This window comes from Medicago truncatula, chromosome 1, assembly GCF_003473485.1.
Source record: "Medicago truncatula cultivar Jemalong A17 chromosome 1, MtrunA17r5.0-ANR, whole genome shotgun sequence".
Lineage (NCBI taxonomy): Eukaryota > Viridiplantae > Streptophyta > Magnoliopsida > Fabales > Fabaceae > Medicago > Medicago truncatula.
Window position 1 is genome coordinate 1,536,223 of NC_053042.1, and position 19,009 is coordinate 1,555,231.

At 31.7% G+C, this 19,009-nt stretch overlaps 3 protein-coding genes across 6 annotated transcripts; 2 read left to right on the top strand and 1 right to left on the bottom strand.

The window, feature by feature from the left end:
* Positions 1–4,097: 4,097 nt before the first annotated feature.
* Positions 4,098–7,292, top strand: LOC25481870 (cytoplasmic 60S subunit biogenesis factor REI1 homolog 2). The gene is made up of 5 exons (XM_013610269.3): positions 4,098–4,320; positions 5,540–6,115; positions 6,197–6,366; positions 6,488–6,703; positions 6,824–7,292. Exons 1-5 carry the CDS (start codon positions 4,216–4,218, stop codon positions 6,981–6,983), a joined length of 1,227 nt encoding a protein of 408 aa, XP_013465723.2. The 5' UTR covers positions 4,098–4,215; the 3' UTR covers positions 6,984–7,292.
* Positions 7,293–8,679: 1,387 nt separating this feature from the next.
* Positions 8,680–11,679, top strand: LOC25481871 (uncharacterized). Its single transcript, XM_013610270.3, has 5 exons — positions 8,680–8,841; positions 8,935–9,024; positions 10,874–10,944; positions 11,024–11,086; positions 11,211–11,679. Exons 1-5 carry the CDS (start codon positions 8,778–8,780, stop codon positions 11,523–11,525), a joined length of 603 nt encoding a protein of 200 aa, XP_013465724.1. The 5' UTR covers positions 8,680–8,777; the 3' UTR covers positions 11,526–11,679.
* A 2,317-nt stretch (positions 11,680–13,996) lies between these two features.
* On the bottom strand, positions 13,997–17,790 carry LOC25481872 (uncharacterized). Of its 4 annotated transcripts, none has more exons than XM_024775220.2 (4): positions 17,666–17,790; positions 15,466–16,494; positions 14,980–15,016; positions 13,997–14,390 (listed from the first exon to the last, which is right to left on the bottom strand). In XM_024775220.2, exons 2-3 carry the CDS (start codon positions 16,353–16,355, stop codon positions 14,980–14,982), a joined length of 927 nt encoding a protein of 308 aa, XP_024630988.1. In that variant the 5' UTR covers positions 16,356–16,494; positions 17,666–17,790; the 3' UTR covers positions 13,997–14,390. The 4 variants fall into 4 exon arrangements, with proteins under 4 accessions (XP_024630988.1, XP_024630986.1, XP_024630987.1 ...); XM_024775218.2 differs by having other exon boundaries at positions 13,997–14,404; XM_024775219.2 differs by having other exon boundaries at positions 13,997–14,404; positions 17,618–17,776.
* Between the last annotated feature and the right edge of the window lie 1,219 nt (positions 17,791–19,009).

The window sequence follows — 19,009 nt, forward strand, 5'->3', positions numbered from 1 at the left end:
ATTATTCGATTTTGTTTAATATTGTAAAATCAATTGATTTCATTTTTATTGAAAAAATATTAGTTTTTCCTTCTAGAGGATTTTGTTTGAAGGGTTTTTTTGTTGAAAGGATTGAAACAATATTAGTTACATATTAATTTTAATTCAAAAATAGTAGAATTTGAGCCTATTTTATCAAATGAAATTTTATATTTTTGAAGGTTTGAGACTAAATTTTATAGTAGAATTTGAGCCTATTGGTAGATCATGATGGTTTTTACAGTTAGAAATGAATAATATAGAAGTTTGGAAAAGTATGGTTGAAAATGGATGTACTAGAAAACACAAAATAAAAATAAAAAATGGAGGTTTGAATTGTATCGACCGTTCTGAAATCATTATAGTTAGAAATGAATAATATAGAAGTTTGGAAAAGTATGGCTGAAAATGGATGTACTAGAAAACACAAAATAAAAATAAAAAATGGAGGTTTGAATTGTATCGACCGTTCTAAAATCATTACAGATAGAAATGAATAATATAGAAGTTTGAAAAAGTATGGTTGAAAATGGATGTACTAGAAAACACAAAATAAAAAAAAAAATGGAGGTTTGAATTGTATCGACCGTTCTAAAATCATTAGACATTGATTCAAAGAACTTTATTTTACTGCACTGAGGACAAAGTTACTACTTTGTGTAGTTTCCATAGATTTTTTTTTTTAAGGAAATTTGTTATTGAGGTATTTAGCTTTGAAATACAATACCATTTTGAAGTATACCATATATTAACAAATTAACACACGTATGATTTATTTAATGTTTTAGAAGCTTATATAACATATTTAACAATAGTAGAGGCCTTAAAATTAAATTAATCAATTCTTTAAGTACTTAAAATGATTCAATTCTTTTCTTTTTTTTTGACAAAAAAATGATTCAATTCTTATAATGATTACTTTTAGAATTCTTTTTTTTCATCTTAGGGAGCAGCTTACCCGTGATTAGCACTCAAGTTCTTGAAAGTAAAGTTAGATTTATCACAAAAAGTGATTAAGACTTTCTTCTATATATCATCATAAAAGCCCAAAAAGAAATTTAGGGGTGGTGAAGTTCGTGAGTAGTCACAAGAAGGAATAGCACAAGACACGAGACAAATAACAGTTGTGACAAAGTGAAAGAAAAAAAAAAACATTTGATAGTGTTGTATATGATGAAAATTTAACCTTGCATGAACCATGGCATGATGTATGATTCATAGATTATAGATATTTCGAAAATGAAAGAATAAAGTCTCGTGGACATGAGTTAATTAAGACCCATGTGATCGGGGATATCACAGTTAGTACTATTTAGAGTTACATATAACAGGTCCTGCACCATTAAAATGTGGACCATTTTTGCATATGAAAATGTTTCCTTTTATATGTTACAAGAATCTTTTTTTTTTTTTTTTGACAAAAATATGTTACAAGAATCTATATCTTAGGCATCTTGGTTTAGTGGTATTGGTGTTTGAGAGATTCATAATTTTGTGACAATCCACAAAAACCCACTACGGGCTGAAATGCCACTCAATATATTAAAAAAATAAGGTGATGATTTGGCATGTACTATTTCACCCTATTTCACTTGGTAAACATAGGGTACACTTTGTAGAGATTTAAATTCACTAAGCAAATCTACAATGGTTGTCTGTTATTAGTTAAAAGATACTAATAGTGCTTTCAATGAATCATATATTTGAATCATATGTCACCACTTTAACAAACAGAATAATACTCCAAGTAGATACGACCCTTATGGAAAAACTTTTATAATTCATTTATTTTTTTAATTATTTTTGGTCGATTCCATGTAGATTTTTTCCACTAAAATTAAATCATATTCGAGACCCGTTAAACATAAAATGTGGATATCTCTTCCAACGACATTTGAACCTTTTCAGATTTTTCTTTTCTCATAGATTTTTTGTAAATGGATCCCATAACAAAATGTGAATATCTCTCCCTTTCTTTTTTTACAAACTACGGCTCTGTTTGGTAAAAATAACGGATAGCTGATAAGCTAATTGAAGTGTTTGGTAAAAATAGCGGTTCAACTAGCTGATAAATGTAAAATGACATAAAGGGTATTCTTAATTCATAATAAAAATTATATCAATTAATATTTAAGTATTTGTAATTTTGTAAACTAATTTTTCTTTAAAAAAATACTTTAAATTTATTAATTTAATATATCCTATGTATTATAAATTAAATTAAATTTTATTCACTAAAATTTTATCTTATATTTATTATCATTTAAGTGTTTCCACTTTATAAAGAAAATAACATTTACCTCAAAAAAAAAAAAAAAAGGTAACACTAATAGAGTAATACTAATAAAGTAACACTAACAAAGAATAAAGAAAATAACACTTACCTCAAAAAAATAAAAGTAACACTAATAGAGTAATAGTATTTTGTTTCATAAAAAAAAAACGAAGTTATATATTTTTTCAAAACAAAAAAAAAAGGCCAGCTGATATACATACAAAAATTGGAATAAAGGGATAATAGTCTTTATTACGTAGCTTATTATAAAAATTGTAATGGATAAAAATGGAATTTAAATGAAATAATAAGGGTAAAATTGGAAGAAAAAGTGAGAAGCTATAAGCTATAAGCTCAAACGCTATTTGGAATAGCTTCTGAAAAATAGCTTATAAGCTCGTGAAATAAGCTATAAACTAATGGTGAAAAAGTGTTACCAAACAGAGCTTCTTTTTGTCAAACGAGCTTATAAGCTATAAGCTAAGAGCTAAAAACTCTTTTTTGGGTGTTACCAAACAGACCCGTACATAACTCCATCCTCTTTATATTTGAATGGTCTAGGTCTTTCACATTATTTCCTCGTATTTTTCTAATCATTTTTCTTATGTCTAAAAGTACACCTGATTAATTTTAGAAGGATGCCGTTTTTAAAAATCATAAAGAAATAAAAAAAAAAAAAAGACCTCTCATATTTTTTATTTATAAAGGAAAGATGAAATTGGACCATAATTAAAAAGTATTCCAAATTATCTCCTAGAAGTGACGACTACCTTTGAGATGGTTATGTGTGTTTTAAGAGACTTTGAAGAGGTAAAAATGTCCTCGATTGATCTTATATCCTAGATGTGTTTTTAGCCTTAGGTTATATATATCAATGGTGCTCGATTGAAAGTGGAACATCACAACTCCTAATGTTGTTCAACACATGACATGACAATTGATAAATCTTCTTTGGAGTTGTTGTTTGCGAACTTTGGATAAATAGAAATAGTCATGTGTTTAATAGGAAGTCTTTGATTGGTGATCAACTTATTCGTCTAGTAATGAACCATGGTAACGAACCAAGCCAATTTCATCACATCCATGTGGGTTCTTAGTCCTAACCCTCCCTTGAGACACAACATATAGATTTCTTGGATTCCTCCACCACACGATCATTATAAGGTTAATGTTGATGGGTGTCATCAGGGATTTATACTTGTGGATGTTTGATTAGAGAGAGACTCATGGTAAGTTCATTTGTAGTTTCTACAATAGAATTGATTTATGCTCTGCATTGTCGATATAACTCTAAACTCTTCACATTGAAATATAAATGACAAATCAGTTTAATATCAAATACATTATTTTTTAGATGTCTTCTTCTAAAAAAAAACATTATTTTTTAGATGGATTCTCTAGTCGTGGTTACTGTGGTCAATTCCAAATACTTTTTCCTTAAGAGGAGATACCCCCGATGTCATGTGTATCATGCAACTAATCAGTGTGTTGACATTTTTATTGTATTTTTCTCCTAGTTTGAAACTTTTTTTTAGACAAACGAAATGACAATAAACATTTGAGAACTCACACACACATGAGTAAAGAAGCCAGGTTTCAAACCCTGCGCTTGATGTCCAACTTAACAATGTTGATATATTTTTCACTTGATCTTGTGAGCAATTGAAGGTGTCTAAAGAAGGTTGGAAAAAAATGAAGGCCCAAGAAGAAGATGAGTCGGGTCAAAGAAATGAACCGGTCCACAACGTCATTACGCAAGCGCTGATTGCAAGCAAAACCTTGGTTCGTTCAATCTTCACCGTTTCGCCGACAAACAAACAAAAATAATAATTAATTTCTTTTGCCTATAACCAACTATATATAATCCCTAATTCTCTTCATTTTCATTTTCTCTTCTTTCAACTAAGGAATCAAAAAAAACAATGTCAGGATTAACGTGCAATTCTTGCAACACAGAATTCACACATGACGCTGATCAAAAGCTTCATTACAAATCTGAATGGCATCGCTACAATCTCAAACGCAAGGTTCTTTTCTTTCTTTCTTTTTTTCTTCAATATTTTTGATAAATTAGGTTAAAGTTTCATCAAAAGTTAATACATAAAATGAATTTTTGATTTTGATTTCTGTGTGAAGATTTTTCTTTTGTTATATGAGTTTTTGGATGGGGAGGGTAAATTTGTTATGGGTAGGATGTATCAAAATATCGATTAGGTTTTGATTATATATAGGTCATGTTTGGATAAACAGCTTATTTTTAGCTTACAGCACAATCACTTATCATGATAAGTGCTTATATATAAGCTTGCATGACCTATTTTTACAGCAAAAGACAAATAATGCTGTATTGTTTTTGTATATGTAATAAGTTGTTTTTATAAGCTCTGTTGGAGAACTTGTGTAAATAAGTTGAAAAAAGCTTATGAGAATTTCCATAAGCTGTTTCCAAAAGTTCTACCAAACTTATGCTGATAGATAGATAAGCGCAAATAAGCCAATCTAAACGGGCCCATAGAGTCTGTTTGGATTGGCTTATTTACTGACATAAGCACCTGTGATACTGTTTCAAAAAACTTATGACATGTTCATTAGCTGTTTTCAGCTTATTTTCATAAATACTCCTAAGATAGGTTATGAAAACAGTTTATCGCGTATCAAAAACAATTTAACTTTATTACGTTTTTTGTTATCGAAATAGCTTGCATTATAACTTATAAGCTACAAATTAAGTTGTTTATCCAAACAGGGCCATAGTGTGGTGGGAGGTTACCAGGTTCTATGTTGTTATGGTGGGAGGTGTTACCAGTAGATGGAAAATTTTGGTAGGATTAGGTTAGGTCCCGTTTGAATTGGCTTATTTGAGTTTATATATCAGCATAAGTTTTGTGATACTGTTTGGTGGAGCTTTTGGAAGCAGTTTTTGCCAATTTTCATAAGCTTTTTTCAACTTATTTTCGTAAGTTCTCCAATAGAGCTTATAAAAACAACTTATAACCTATACAAAAACAATTGAACATTATTTATCTTTTGTTTTAAAAATAGCTTTTGCAAGCTTATATATAAGTGCTTATCAAGATAAGCGCTTGTGCTATAAGATACAAATAAGCTGTTTATCCAAACAGGTCCTTAGTTTTGAAGTTGTGAAGGAGGATTTGGTAACTAATGAATATCTTGCTTGAACTTGTTTTATATGCTTAAAATATAGAGGCAGTGTTGATTTTTGCTTCACTTTTGAAAAATAAATAGGTGGCTGGGGTTCCTGGAGTGACAGAAGCATTGTTTCTAGCTAGACAAGCTGCACTTGCTCAAGAGAGGGATAAATCTAATGAAAGCCCTATGCTCTATAGCTGTGGCCTATGTGGCAAGGGATACAAAAGTGAAAAGGCTCATGCCGAGCATCTTAAGTCCAGAACTCATATGATGCGGGCTTCTGAAGGAGATAGTCAGTCAGATGGGAAGGCTATAATTAAGCCACTTCCACAACGCGTTGTGAATAAGCCTCCTCCTAAAAGAGTGGTTGATAACTCTGCAGAAGATGATGACAGTGAAGATGAATGGGTGGAGGTTGATTCTGATGATGATCTGGTTGATGATGCTGCAAAGTCCTTGACAGATATGAACATGGACGAGAATGATGAAAATGATGACATGGATGAGGATGATGTTGTGGACTTGGATCCATCGTGTTGTTTTATGTGTGATCATAAGCACAAAACAATAGAAAACTGCATGGTTCATATGCACAAGCATCATGGATTCTTCATTCCAGATGTTGAGTATTTGAAAGATCCAAAAGGACTCCTCACTTATCTTGGGCTGAAGGTATAATTCTGCGACCCTCTCCCAAAAAAAGAATATGTTTGGTTTGGTCTGAAAAAATACTAATATCTTTCCAATTTGTAGGTCAAAAGAGACTACTTGTGTCTGTACTGCAACGATCGGTGTCATCCTTTCAGCAGCTTGGAAGCAGTCAGGAAACACATGGTAGCGAAAAATCACTGCAAGGTGCATTATGGTGATGATGACGATGAGGAGGAAGTAGAGTTGGAAGAATTCTATGATTATACCAGCAGGTTTGTTTGGTTCATTTTATATCATTCAAATTTTCCTTTTAAAACTACCCCTATAGGATTTGCAAGGCCTATTGATACATCAGATATAAAATATTCGTATTACTAATATTCTTTTTATCAGTTATGTTGATGAGCAAGGGAAGCAGCTAGTTGTATCTGGTGATGCTGATAATAATATAGAACTTAGTGATGGGTCTGAGCTCGTAATCACTAAGATGTCTGGTGACAAAAAATCAACGAGAACTCTAGGTTCCCGTGAATACTTGCGTTATTATCGTCAGAAACCACGTCCATCACCAGCAAATAACATTGCCATTACTGCGGAATTGGCTGCAAGGTTTGTAATTTTAAAACCCGTAGTCTATTTTTCTGTTTAATGCTGTGCTGAAACGTGTAGAGTACCACTTTAGCAAATCATTCTCACCTGCTAATATGGATGGATATCTTAATTTTTCAGGTACAGGAGCATGGGTTTGGCCACTGTCCAATCAAGGCAGCAAATTGTGAGAATGAAAGTGTTGAAGCAGATGAACAGATCAGGTGTGGAGCATATGCGTAGCAAGATGGGGATGAAGAGTAATGTAATCCGGAACCTGCCAAACAATGTCACATATTAGTCCTCATCCTCTCTTTATCGTGTCTTGCTGGCTGTTTACATTTCAAGGGGTGCTATGTAACGACGTTTTTAAGCTACAAGCTTTATTTTCTTAAGTTGTTTTACTTTTCTGTCATAAGCTTCCAAAGGTACCGTTTGTGTTCAATGGAATGACATGGTATATTCCCATTGAAAGGTATTTGGATTGGATACTTGTTTCTTTGTTTTTGATTGTGGTATCAACAGAATCGGGATGGATGATATAACGTATTTGATTGATGCAATTTTGCGGTGATATGTTTATCATATACTATAATTACACTGGAAAACATATACAAGTTTTTTTTTTTGAAGAAAAACACATACAAGTTATCTTATGATAATACGTTTTTGGTTGATGCAACTGTGGGTAGATATAATTACCATAGAATTTCATTGATAATTATATTGAAGTTATTGATGATACCGTGATAATGATGGCATCAAGTGTAAAGTAATTAGTCGTTTTGTCCAATATCTTAATAACTTTATATGTTAATAGTGGTATACTTCATATTTCACATTTTATTGTTATGAATTTGATTGATTTTGAATATCTTATCCCTTAACATGGTGTTGAATTTGAAGTTTTTGAGATTGTATTACCGATTCATTGTCATTTGCGAGGTCTGAAATGAAAGAGGAATAGAGCACGATTATGAGAAATCTTTGCAGGCGGTGCATTAGGGGGCAACTAAGAGACATGCCTTTTAGTTAAAGGGCCACAAACAATTGTTTCAGTTGATCTATTAGCGTGCGAGTATTGTATTCCCTTATGCGAGGATGGTTAAGAATTGTGGTAGAGTAAAGATTACATAATTTAGCCTGATTAAAAGTCAGAGCAGAACATGAACATTTTACTAATCAATTATGAAGAGTCTATTTTCAAATTGGTGTATGAAGGGAGACGGGTTTCAAACTAGTTATGTAACAAATGCTTTATTGTCAAAGGGAATGCAGTAAGGAAACAATTGATAAGGCAGAGTATCAGTGATAATATCAAACTAGTTATGTAACAAATGCCTTTTAGTGGAATAATATCAAATTAGCTCTTTCGACTCATTCATCCAAACACCCAAATATCTGTGCAAATTATTTTAAGAGACCCTATAATAAGTTAAAAATACATAATATTTTGTTTAAACTTTAAAGATTACATCTTTTTTAAGGATGTTTAAAGATTACATAAATGTCATTCGAAAAATAAAATTACCTAAGAGAAAAAAGAAAAAAAGAAAATCCAAGAGACTTGTTTTCACACCAATGAACCTAAAACATCCAGAAAAGGGATTATATTTATACAAGTTTATTACTATTTATTTTTGTTGAGGGAAATATTTATTTTAGTATTTAAAGGGTTAAATATATTTTTTATCCCCGTAAATACACTAACTTTTCATTTTAGTCTCTCAAAAATTTTCTTTGACTTTTCTCCCCAAAATTTTTTCATCTTCACTTTTGGTCCTTTTTTTTTAAGTAAACTTATATTTATTCATATTTCGTTAGAAAAATTTAAAGTTTTTTTTGGAGAAATTTTTACAATATTCTACATATTTCTACACAATTTCATTAAAAAAATACAAAGATTGCATATGAATTGGTATAAAGACTAAAATCAAAAGTTGGCATATTTGTAAGAAAGAAAAAAAAAAAAAAAACATATATAAACTTGACAAAACTAAACCCTTGAAAAAAAACCCTCCTTAGAACATAGAACAACGAAAGTCGCAGCAGCTCCTCCGTGCGTGAATATCTGAAGCTATCATCAGAAGAAGAGATGGCAGAGAGAAGCAAAGAACTACTTCAATTAGAGCGCAAAGGAACACCCCTTTCTTCATTAGGTAGGTATCTCTATCTTCTTTCTCCAATCTCTTTTTTTTTTTTTGTTGGGTTTTACAGTTATTGATTTAATGAATTTTCTTTAATGTTTGCAGAATCCACTCTTCTTGTTTGTGATAGTAACAAAAAAGAATCAAACAATCTAACAAAGAGACTCTCCACTTCCCCACTTCCTCCTAGCCAATGTACTACTTCTACAAATTCATTTCATCTCTTTATTATTCAGTTATATATATTTATTTATTTATTTATTTATTGTGGAGGTGTTTAATTGATTTGACATGTTTGGTTGTGCTCTAGTATGTTTGTTTGGTTCCATTTCTAGAAGGAGCATAATTGATTCTTGATATGTTGAATTAATTCTGACATGTTTGGTTGCTGTCAGTAAAACTGATTCTGTCTCCAAAATTTATTCTACTTGAAGCTAGGATTTGTAGCTTTTTATTATATAATTGATTTTTACACACAAATTTATTGTTCAACTCATTTTTACATGAATGTATCCAAACACAAATTCAATTCACTTTTAGTTAGAATCAATTCTTGTCACCACAGAACCAAACATACCTATGTGAGGGAATTGACCAGGGTTGTCAAATAGCAGTGTCATAGCGCTTTAGTGTACCAGAATTTAAACAAATTGCTGTTATTGTGTGATACTTTAGTGTAAAGTGTTGTCAAATAGCAGCACTTTAGCATTGTAGCGTTGTGGAATTTGAACTAACTATTATTTTCAGTGATATATGATTGAAATAACTACTCTGGTTTGCTTAGGTTAATTTTCTGACCTTTATGAATCCAATGTCATTACTGATCAATCGTCTACGATGTTCTTTACAAATTTTCCTAATATTGCTTAGGATATATAGATCACTCAAATTGCAACTTTTGCTTGCTTGAGTTAAAACATTATAAAAATTGTATTTATCTTATATTTTAATCATTGTACTTTTGATGTTTTTATATAACTATACCATAATATGTTGTATCTGTACTCTAGTTTTGAGTAATACCCCATACATGCACTGTACTGATATTCATACTCAGATCTATGAAACTTACCCATCAAATTATGTCCTCTCCTAGTGGAAGAGACCAATATGAAACCATAGTGCTTTATAGTAATTAAGTTAAACCTCTGCAGCCTTGGATTTGGATCTCAATCTGAACCATTTATTTCCTGCCATGGAATCCTCGAAAATGTTCTTTGAACTTTATGTGCTCTTCAATTTATTTGTGGTTTGGATCGTGTAATGTCGTGGTGCTTTCCGCACCTTGTTTCACGTGTTGCGCAAGTTTTACGTTAGGCTATTCATATAAGCTATATAGTTTAAGCTACTCATACTCAAACCCATGCAACTTACCATCAAATTAGGCCCCCTGCCACTGTATGAGACCGACCATAGTGCTTTATTGTTGATTTATCATTAAGTTAACCACTGCCGCCTTGGATTTTGATCATGATCGGAACCATTTCTACCTTGCCATGAAGTCCTCAAAAAGGTTCTCTGAGTTTTATGTGGTCTTCAACTTATTCCTGGTTTGTGGTGTGACTCACGTAATTCTGTGGTGCATTCTGCATCTTGTCTTACATGCTGTCCCAGTTGGCTTTATGTTAGAGACTATTCGTACAAGCAAATTAGGTGAAATCGAAGTTCGAGATTGTGTATCATATTGGTAATCCATTATATACTCGAACCCTTGACTTGTGTATGATGAGTTTTGTTGTGTTTTCTCTACCCTCTCACATGCATTTTTGTCTTTGTTTTATAATTATAGATATATATGATTGTTGAACTTTGTAAATTATGGTTAAAGAGAAACAACAGTTCAAATGTAATCAATAAAAAGGCGATAATGTTACCTTTTTCCCCAAGATTTCACTGTACTGGGTGTATAACTATCAGATTATATTTTAGTGACATGAAATGAAGTAATCATCATTTGAATATAGCAAATTCTGTAAAGACAGTTAAAAATATCAATAACAATTTTTTTTACCCTGACCTGACAATACTTTGTTTATTGATGCAGTATTAGGGAAGGTTAAAGACTTCTTAGGAGTGATGTCAGAAGCAAATAAGCAGCTGGAACATGATGCAAAGGTTTAAACTCTTTCTAGTTGAAGATATAATTTTTACTTCTTTCCTATTTTCTTATATCTCCAATTCTAAAAAAATGTAGGAACATCCAGAGAAATATGATATTGAAGGGCTAACTGGAAATGAATCTGAAGTTATTGAAATGGTCAGTCAACGTTTTATCTTTCTTTGCATATCAATAATCCTTCTACTTGTGTGTTTATGTCATATTACTTGCTTGCAAATAGTGGAATATTAAATTATATTTTTTCGATTACGTTTCCTGGCAGGATTTGATGCTTGGTGTTGCCGATCTTAATACACCTGAGGCTGTTGCTGCTGCAGAGTCAGCTATTTCCAATTCTCAGCCTGTGATTTCATTGGCTGCTGACGATGATAGTGAAACAGATTCAGAAGAAGAAAGTAGCACTGATGATGATGGTGGTGAAATTGACAGCAATTTTGATGACTGTGATAATGGAAACGATGGCAATAAGCCTATGTCCATTGATCAAAAACCTACTTCTGGTAAAGATAATATCCCTGAAAAACAGAAGGGAAATCGTCGTTCCAAAAAACGTCCAGCGATAGTTGAGCTACCATGAAGCCAAAATGGTAATGAGTTAGATTAGATTCCTGTTTTGTATGAAATCATTGTATGCAACCAGAATCACAACATTTATACATTTGGAGTTCGAATTTACTATGACTTTAACTACGTTGCGAATATAAATTAAGACAATACACTGGAAATTTTCAGATCTGCTAATGTATGTATGACATCTATGTTGGGGTGAAGTAACAAACCTCCCTACTTGGTCTGGGGTTCGAATCCCGTACACCACCAAAAAAAAAAAACCTCCCTTGGTCTGGTGGAGTTCATTATGAATCCTTCTGCTTGGAAAGTTCTCATTCTGTCCATTTTGTATCAATGTCTGGGATTAGCTCACACTCACATAATTTCCATTTCATTTCTTAAAGCATAATTCAAAGTGGGTTCGATAACATTAAAAGTTGTCCCTTTTTCTTGTACCAAACCAAAGTTGTCCCTTTTCTCCAGTTTATTCCAAGTATGCAATAGTTCATAATAGAAAATACCAGTATCAGTTCTTCTCTTGTACCATTTCCAGTGGATTATTTTGTGCTAAATTATCTGTCTCTAAGCCTTCTAATTGCTTATAAGATGATCCAATTGTCTCTATAACAAGCTTCACTATTCTTGTGGTCACTTGGAGCTCTATTATTATAACACCAAAACTAAAGACACCTGGTATGGATGAGAAATGTCATAAAAAAAAGGGCAACCCGGTGCACTAAAGCTCCTGCATACGCAGGGTCTGAGAAGGGGTCCCACCAATTGGTGTATTGTACGCAGCCTTATCATGTTTTTTAACACAAGAGGCGGATGAGAAATGTCATATGCTTTAAAAATATATCAGCTACGTGTCAATCATTGAAAGATCAATTAGATTAAATCATTATCATTTTTCTTGACAATAATTCAGTTTTCACAAGTTTTTTAGTTAAGGATATTTATTAGGAGCTAATCACCCTTGTTATTAATAACCAAGTACAATCTTTCTTAACAATCAAGTTAATTATGTTTAGGTAACCCATTGGTCACCAGATGTTTGATTTTTCTTCTAATCATAAGAACTACATTTAAACCTTTCTTTTAATCAATTTAAGTTTGAATAGATCTTTAATCATCAAAGGTTGGACTTTTCTTATAGTAAGACATTTTCTAATAACGAAGTTAACTATAATACTCGGTGTTTATGTAGTTATACAATATATATTTGAAGATTTATATCAAACCTCTCTTGAAAGAGATTCTTAACCTACTTCAGTTGACTAATTGGAATGCCTGTTTCTTTCAATGTTTTGCTGCTGAGGTTATGCTTGCTTACAAGTCACAAAGAGCATGGTGCTCCTTTCACTCTTGATTTACTTAGTTATACTTGTCCTTCTCTAACATATTCTTTTAAGGAATCATTGCATTGGACTTCCTTTCCATTGCTGAGTACGTTATTAAAGTGCTTCTTTTCATAAAAGAAATTATTGTTCAGAGGTCCATTTTTTTTACTGATTATATAATTTGAAGATTTTTTCCTTAACCCTCTAAGTCAGTAATATTTGACTAAAAATTGTTTCGTCTGAGAATCAAACCTATTAGTACAATTTTACATAATAAAACTCGACAATTTGTTGAGTCCAACCACTTGATTATGATAATTTTAAGATTAATGCTATACATGATATGCTAATTTAGTAGAAAAGTAAGACTTGCAAGTGTGCATTATTCTGTATAAAATTTTGATTCCATTTTTTAAAATTTGTAAAAGAAAAGGGAGTTTATTTTCTCACCTCCAAGTTACTTCAAAATACATGATATAGAAATAACAGTTGCTTTTCCGTCTAAAATCAAACATACAAACACGTGTTGGTCAAGTAAAAGGATGCAAGATTCGGACTTGTTCAAGTAAGTCAAATTTATGCCTCTGCTCTAGTGTTGGTCAATAATAATAGTTAACCAACTTGTAATGAAGATATATATCAATACAATCACATGAAAAAGAAGGAAGAGATGTCCCAACTTTGAAAACTAATTGTAAGACACTTTGTTTCAAACATAAGAAAATAAGTACACAACAAAGAACCGTATTGAAAAAAATTGATTACATGGAAATTTTAAGTGACCCATTTGATACTCCATTTTTTAAATGGAAACCTCTATTTATAAGAGATGGTTACATATAAAAGATTGTTGAAACCTAATTTTTTAATTATTTTTAAAAATTGGTCTCATCAATCTCATAAATGGAACTCTCAAATTTATTTATTTTTGACAAATGAAGAGGATCTTCACTCACTTTATAAAAGGGCGATTGAGTGCCAAATTATCAAGACCTTTTGAACTGATATACTCACACTTCTATAAGCCTAAATATAAGACAATTCTACAATTGAGACTGCAAAAATTCCAATTAGTATCGGTGTCCAATATGTAAGAATCATATTGGAACATGCACTAGACCTATTTTACAGAGGTGAGAATCATGTAAATTTTCACATATGAAACACAAACATGCATTAGACCTATTTTAACAAACCACAATCAGTTAATAATATGTACGAGAAATTTAAGATTCTAAAATAGTCATTATTGCAAAGTATGCAGCGCAATGCTGGTGGCGAAATCACTTTGGTTGCCCATGAGTAAATAAAAGGGCAACTAATTGCTAGCATACTTTCTTCACTTAGATTTGATAAGTGAATGTGATTTTTAAAACTAAACAAATAAAAGAAAAGGAGTATGTAACAAAATGGAAATGTCTAGTTCATAAAATCTTCCAATCAAAACAGCAATAGTTGATCAACATGTAAATTTTGCATGGATGAGTTGTCAAGGTGCGTTTTCCTTGTCCATTCCTCATTCTGCTCTTCTTTGATTCATGTTGCCTCCAAACCTAGATAAAGAAACCTAGACAATGATTCATAGGTAAATTTAAAGGTAATGGTTAATGGAATAACAACATCAAGTATTAGCATTTACCATAGTTGTGTTATTTTGACACTATTTCGACATCAAATTGGATGATTAACACAGTTAAAATATGTGGTTAACCGATGGTTAATAAATATAACAAGGTGTCTCAAATCCTTAATCAGCTTTCAAACACATTTAACCACGATTCTGAACGTCATTAACCAAAATTATTTGCAAGTGTACATTTGAACAGAGTCATAGTTAAGTAATATCATGTATATTTGAACACAAATTTCATGATTAATGAATATATGTATATTTGAACACTTAAAGATTGTGGTTAACGACATTCAAAGTCATGGTTAATTGTGTCCAGTTGATGGTTAATGAGTTGTGTCACTTTGTTGTATTCATTAACCATCAATTGAACATGATTAACCACATATTTGAATTGTGCTAACCATCCAAATTGAGTTGAACTTCGATGTCAATTTTATGAGTGAAAATATCATTCCTCTTTGTACAATAGCAAAAAAAAAAAAAAAAGCAATTTGGCAGACAACACATACCTAAATGTCTTGAAAACGGGACTGACGTCTCCGTGATCTGTGAATATAATTATCAAAATAATAAATCAATCATATCAAACATATCATCTCAAAATCTATGAATGCCCTAGGCATCTATATCTTCTCTATTCTATTTTCTTTATGCCCGTTTTATTTTTTTTCAATAATCACAATCAAATGTGAAGTAAATATCGAGATATAATATATAATAACTAGCAAATAAACATCTAAAGTCTTGTAGAAACATTGACAATCAGCTTAGGATTTGTTGAGGGATAGCTTCAGGAAAGAAAAAAAAAAAGCAGCTTTACTAGTACTAAAACTTTTATCATAGTATCAATAGAAACAATGAAAATGTTTTGCATAAGAATTCTTAAACCTATAAATTGTCAGACCTTAACAACTCAAAAAGTAATGTCGTGCGATGTAAAGAAATATAGGATTACAATACAGGAAGAGTAGATGAAGAAGAAACGGTTTATGCACCTGCGATAGTTACTGTTACGCCTTGAGGAACCACTTGTGTTAACAACCTCGAACTCAATCTCATCTACTAAAACATCACCATAATCCCCAGATGCTATAGAACCTTCATCAGAATTTGAAGTATCATAACTTAAACGACGATTAGCCCTTTGTGTATCACTGTTTCTTGTCCTTCTTCTATTTCTAGAACTTCTGAAGTTGTCGAAGACCTGATACAGAATACAAGAGGTCCACCAGTTTCCGTCATCTCCAGGGAAGTCATCATACTCATCTCTGCCATCATCGTCCCCATATTCAATCACATAATCTCCCAAAACCATCCCCCGCGGGATTTCCGAATGTATAGTGCTCAAAACATCTATGATCTCAGAGGATTGCTGAAAATTCTCCCAGTCGAGCACTCGAGCAGGATCAATTTTCGATGGACATGCATGAGGGTGTTCAATTTGAGCATGATTTTGTAGCTCCAAGTAACTTCCCATGAATTTACATTTCACCTCATCACAACAACGTTTCTTGTCATCAAGATGCGTGCGAGCTTTATCCACAACAATCCAGCCAGATACTTGGCCTCTACACAAAGGGCAGGTTAGATTGGATTGACCATCTTCATGTACCACAGGCTCATTAATTTCAACAGACGTTGCATCAGACACTGAAGAGGATGGCACGCCACAGGCAACTTTAAAACGATCCAAACAATTTGAGTGCGATTGATCTGTGTCGCAGACTAAAGCACGACACCCTTTATCATAAGATGAACACTTAAGGAGCACACAATTATGAGGAATATCCAAGCATATTGGACAAACAACATCGTCCCAAACGATATTCAATTGAATATCGTCCATGTTGTTTACACTAGTTGAACTATTACTATCACAAGACATGAAACTCTTAAGAGGTCCCTTATAGCAAACTCGTATATGTACCTCAAGTCAGTGGCATGATCCTTATTATCCAAACATCAGAATGTCAATGAAAACTTGGAAATGAGTAAATCAAACTTTGTACTGTGTTTGGGAGAACCTGAAAGAATAAGAAATAAATACAAAAATTAGTACTTAAGAATTCAAATAACTCGTAACATATAGATTCAACTACAAGCAACACATAAAAACCATTTAAAACGTTACTTCCATCCATCACGACTTCATTTTCAGAAAACCATTATAGTCTCTTTATGGAGTGGGGACTATAAATTACAAAACAAATTATATTGAGCGAAGACCCAATTTGGTCTCTCACAATTTTCTCAAGGCCCAATTTACTGCCCGAAAAAAAATAATGCTCAAATTAGTCCCTGGTATTTTCATACTAAGGACAAATTTGTCCCTCTGATATAATGAGCAGGGGACTAATTTGCCATCCAAAAAAAATGACAGGGACTAATTTGGATATTATTTTTTGCCAGGGACCAAATTAGTTATTTGAAATTCTATCTGATAAGATGGATGAATTTTCTTGTTCCTCAATGAGATTACTCTGATACACATAGAATTCAAAGTTAACAAAGGTCAACAAAAGCCCTAATACCAATCGATTAACTAATAAATTGATACACAAACATGAACATAAGGTAACATAATAGCATCTAAGATACCTCATAGGTTAAATTTTACAATCAAACATTTTTTTTTCATTGAGATTCTACAATGAAAATATCACCCAAATATGAAATTTTATGAAAAAATCATGACAAGAAAAAAATACCTATCTACATCTAATATAGCACAAAACACACAATCACAATTAGGCAAAATAATCACATATTAACACACTAAAACACCTAGTTCATTCATCATAAATGAGTAATTCAAATTAAACAATCCATCAATAAAAAAAATGAATTCACAACACAAGAACAACCCTTCTTCCAACATCCAAATTTCCCCCTAAAAAAAGAACCTAATTTTCAGTTCTGCATAAAAATGATCAAAGTTGACCAATCCAAAATGAATATTATTCTCCTAAAAAATCAAATACAAACACCTACCACATAAATTGAACCTGACCCAGATAATAAAATCTAAAACCCAGTTAAGAAAAACAAAAAAGAAACAAACTTTGAGACAAAAAATGAATAACTACATTAAAAAAAAAAAAAACAAAAAAAAGAGTACAAGTACAAGTACAAGTGAAGATCACAAACCTTAAACACAAGATTTGATAAGTGAAGAGATAAACATAAACCTCGTACCTATGGATTGATGTTTGGGTGAAAATGGATTATGCCGGTTTGTGAGGATCAGTGAAAGTGGGTGGTTCTCTCTCTCTTCTTTCCTTTTGCACTTTGCAAATGCAATTTCTTTTATTTAGAAAATAGAAAAATGAAATGAAAAAATATATATAATGGTATTAAGACATTAATACCCTTTTGTGTGACTTTTGTAAGAAAAGTTTATTCAACGGTTTCACGGGATAATTGTGGTCAATTACGTGATACTAGTTTGTTTTTAGTTAATTAACTAAAAACCTTATGTTTTAATGAACATTTATATCTTTTTAAATATTAGCCATGCTTGAACCTGTGATTTTTGGATTGGTTTAAAGCATGTCTCTTACACTTAGATTAAGCCATTGTGTTATCCTGATTTACAATTTTGATCTTTAGTTTAAGAACAGTGATATTTGTACAACTAATATTAGACGATTTTGATGACAACCACTTTTCTCCTGTAGTGATTGGACAAAAACAATAGAGAGAGAGAAAGAAGAAAAGAGAGAATAAAAACACATGTAAGTATGACAGAGATAGTTATTTCAAAAGTTATCAAAAAGTGGTTGTACAAATATCATTTCTATTATTCTAATTTAGAAAATCATGTGTGATAAATAATAAATGAGTACTAATTTTGGTGTGCATGGGTGTCCATATACTTCTTGGAACAAATAAGATTGTAAGGCTTTGTTTGAGAGTTTGGAGGGGATGGGAGATGAGGGTTTTGGAAAAAAAGGAAGGAGCAGGTGGAAGAAATAGAAGACATTGGGAGGAGAGGGCTATGGAGGTTAATTTTTTACTCATAATAAAAAAATCCCCCTCGTTTGGGGGAACTCAAAAATTATATTGGGAGAGGGTTTTGGGGGTTATGGAGGGTTTATTTGAATTTTTTCAAATTCAATCTATGTTGTTATAATATTCTTAAAATTAAAAGTATATTAATCATAAGTATTAGTTTATCATTCTTTAAAAATTTGTTCTTTAAAAAAATGTGAATTTTTTGTCCATTTTTCAATATATTTCCAACCCCCCAAAACTCTCCCATCCATTCCCCTCCAAACTCCCAAACAAAGCCTAAGAGAATATCAGTCTTATTTTTCCAACACAAGATATTAGTTTTTTTTTTGGTACAAGATATTAATTTCTATAGTTGTGTATAGAAAAATAAATTCACACAAAAAATAATACTCATATTTTCAACCGATCAATCTAGTAAAAAAAAGGCTTAAATGCGTTTTTGGTCCCTTAACTATTTATTTGGTATCACTTTGGTCCCTTAACTATAAAAGAAAAAGACTGTTTGAGTACTTTATCTTTATTTCC

Coding starts and splice junctions, on each gene's coding strand:
- LOC25481870 (XM_013610269.3), top strand. CDS start 4,216: ATGTCAGGATTAACGTGCAATTCTTGCAACACAGAATTCACACATGAC. Junction 6,367..6,487: donor TTCTATGATTATACCAGCAG/GTTTGTTTGGTT, acceptor TCTTTTTATCAG/TTATGTTGATGAGCAAGGGA. Junction 6,704..6,823: donor ACTGCGGAATTGGCTGCAAG/GTTTGTAATTTT, acceptor TTAATTTTTCAG/GTACAGGAGCATGGGTTTGG.
- LOC25481871 (XM_013610270.3), top strand. CDS start 8,778: ATGGCAGAGAGAAGCAAAGAACTACTTCAATTAGAGCGCAAAGGAACA. Junction 8,842..8,934: donor AACACCCCTTTCTTCATTAG/GTAGGTATCTCT, acceptor TAATGTTTGCAG/AATCCACTCTTCTTGTTTGT. Junction 10,945..11,023: donor AGCTGGAACATGATGCAAAG/GTTTAAACTCTT, acceptor AAAAAAATGTAG/GAACATCCAGAGAAATATGA.
- LOC25481872 (XM_024775220.2), bottom strand. CDS start 16,355: ATGTCTTGTGATAGTAATAGTTCAACTAGTGTAAACAACATGGACGAT. Junction 15,017..15,465: donor CGTAACAGTAACTATCGCAG/GTGCATAAACCG, acceptor TTATATTCACAG/ATCACGGAGACGTCAGTCCC.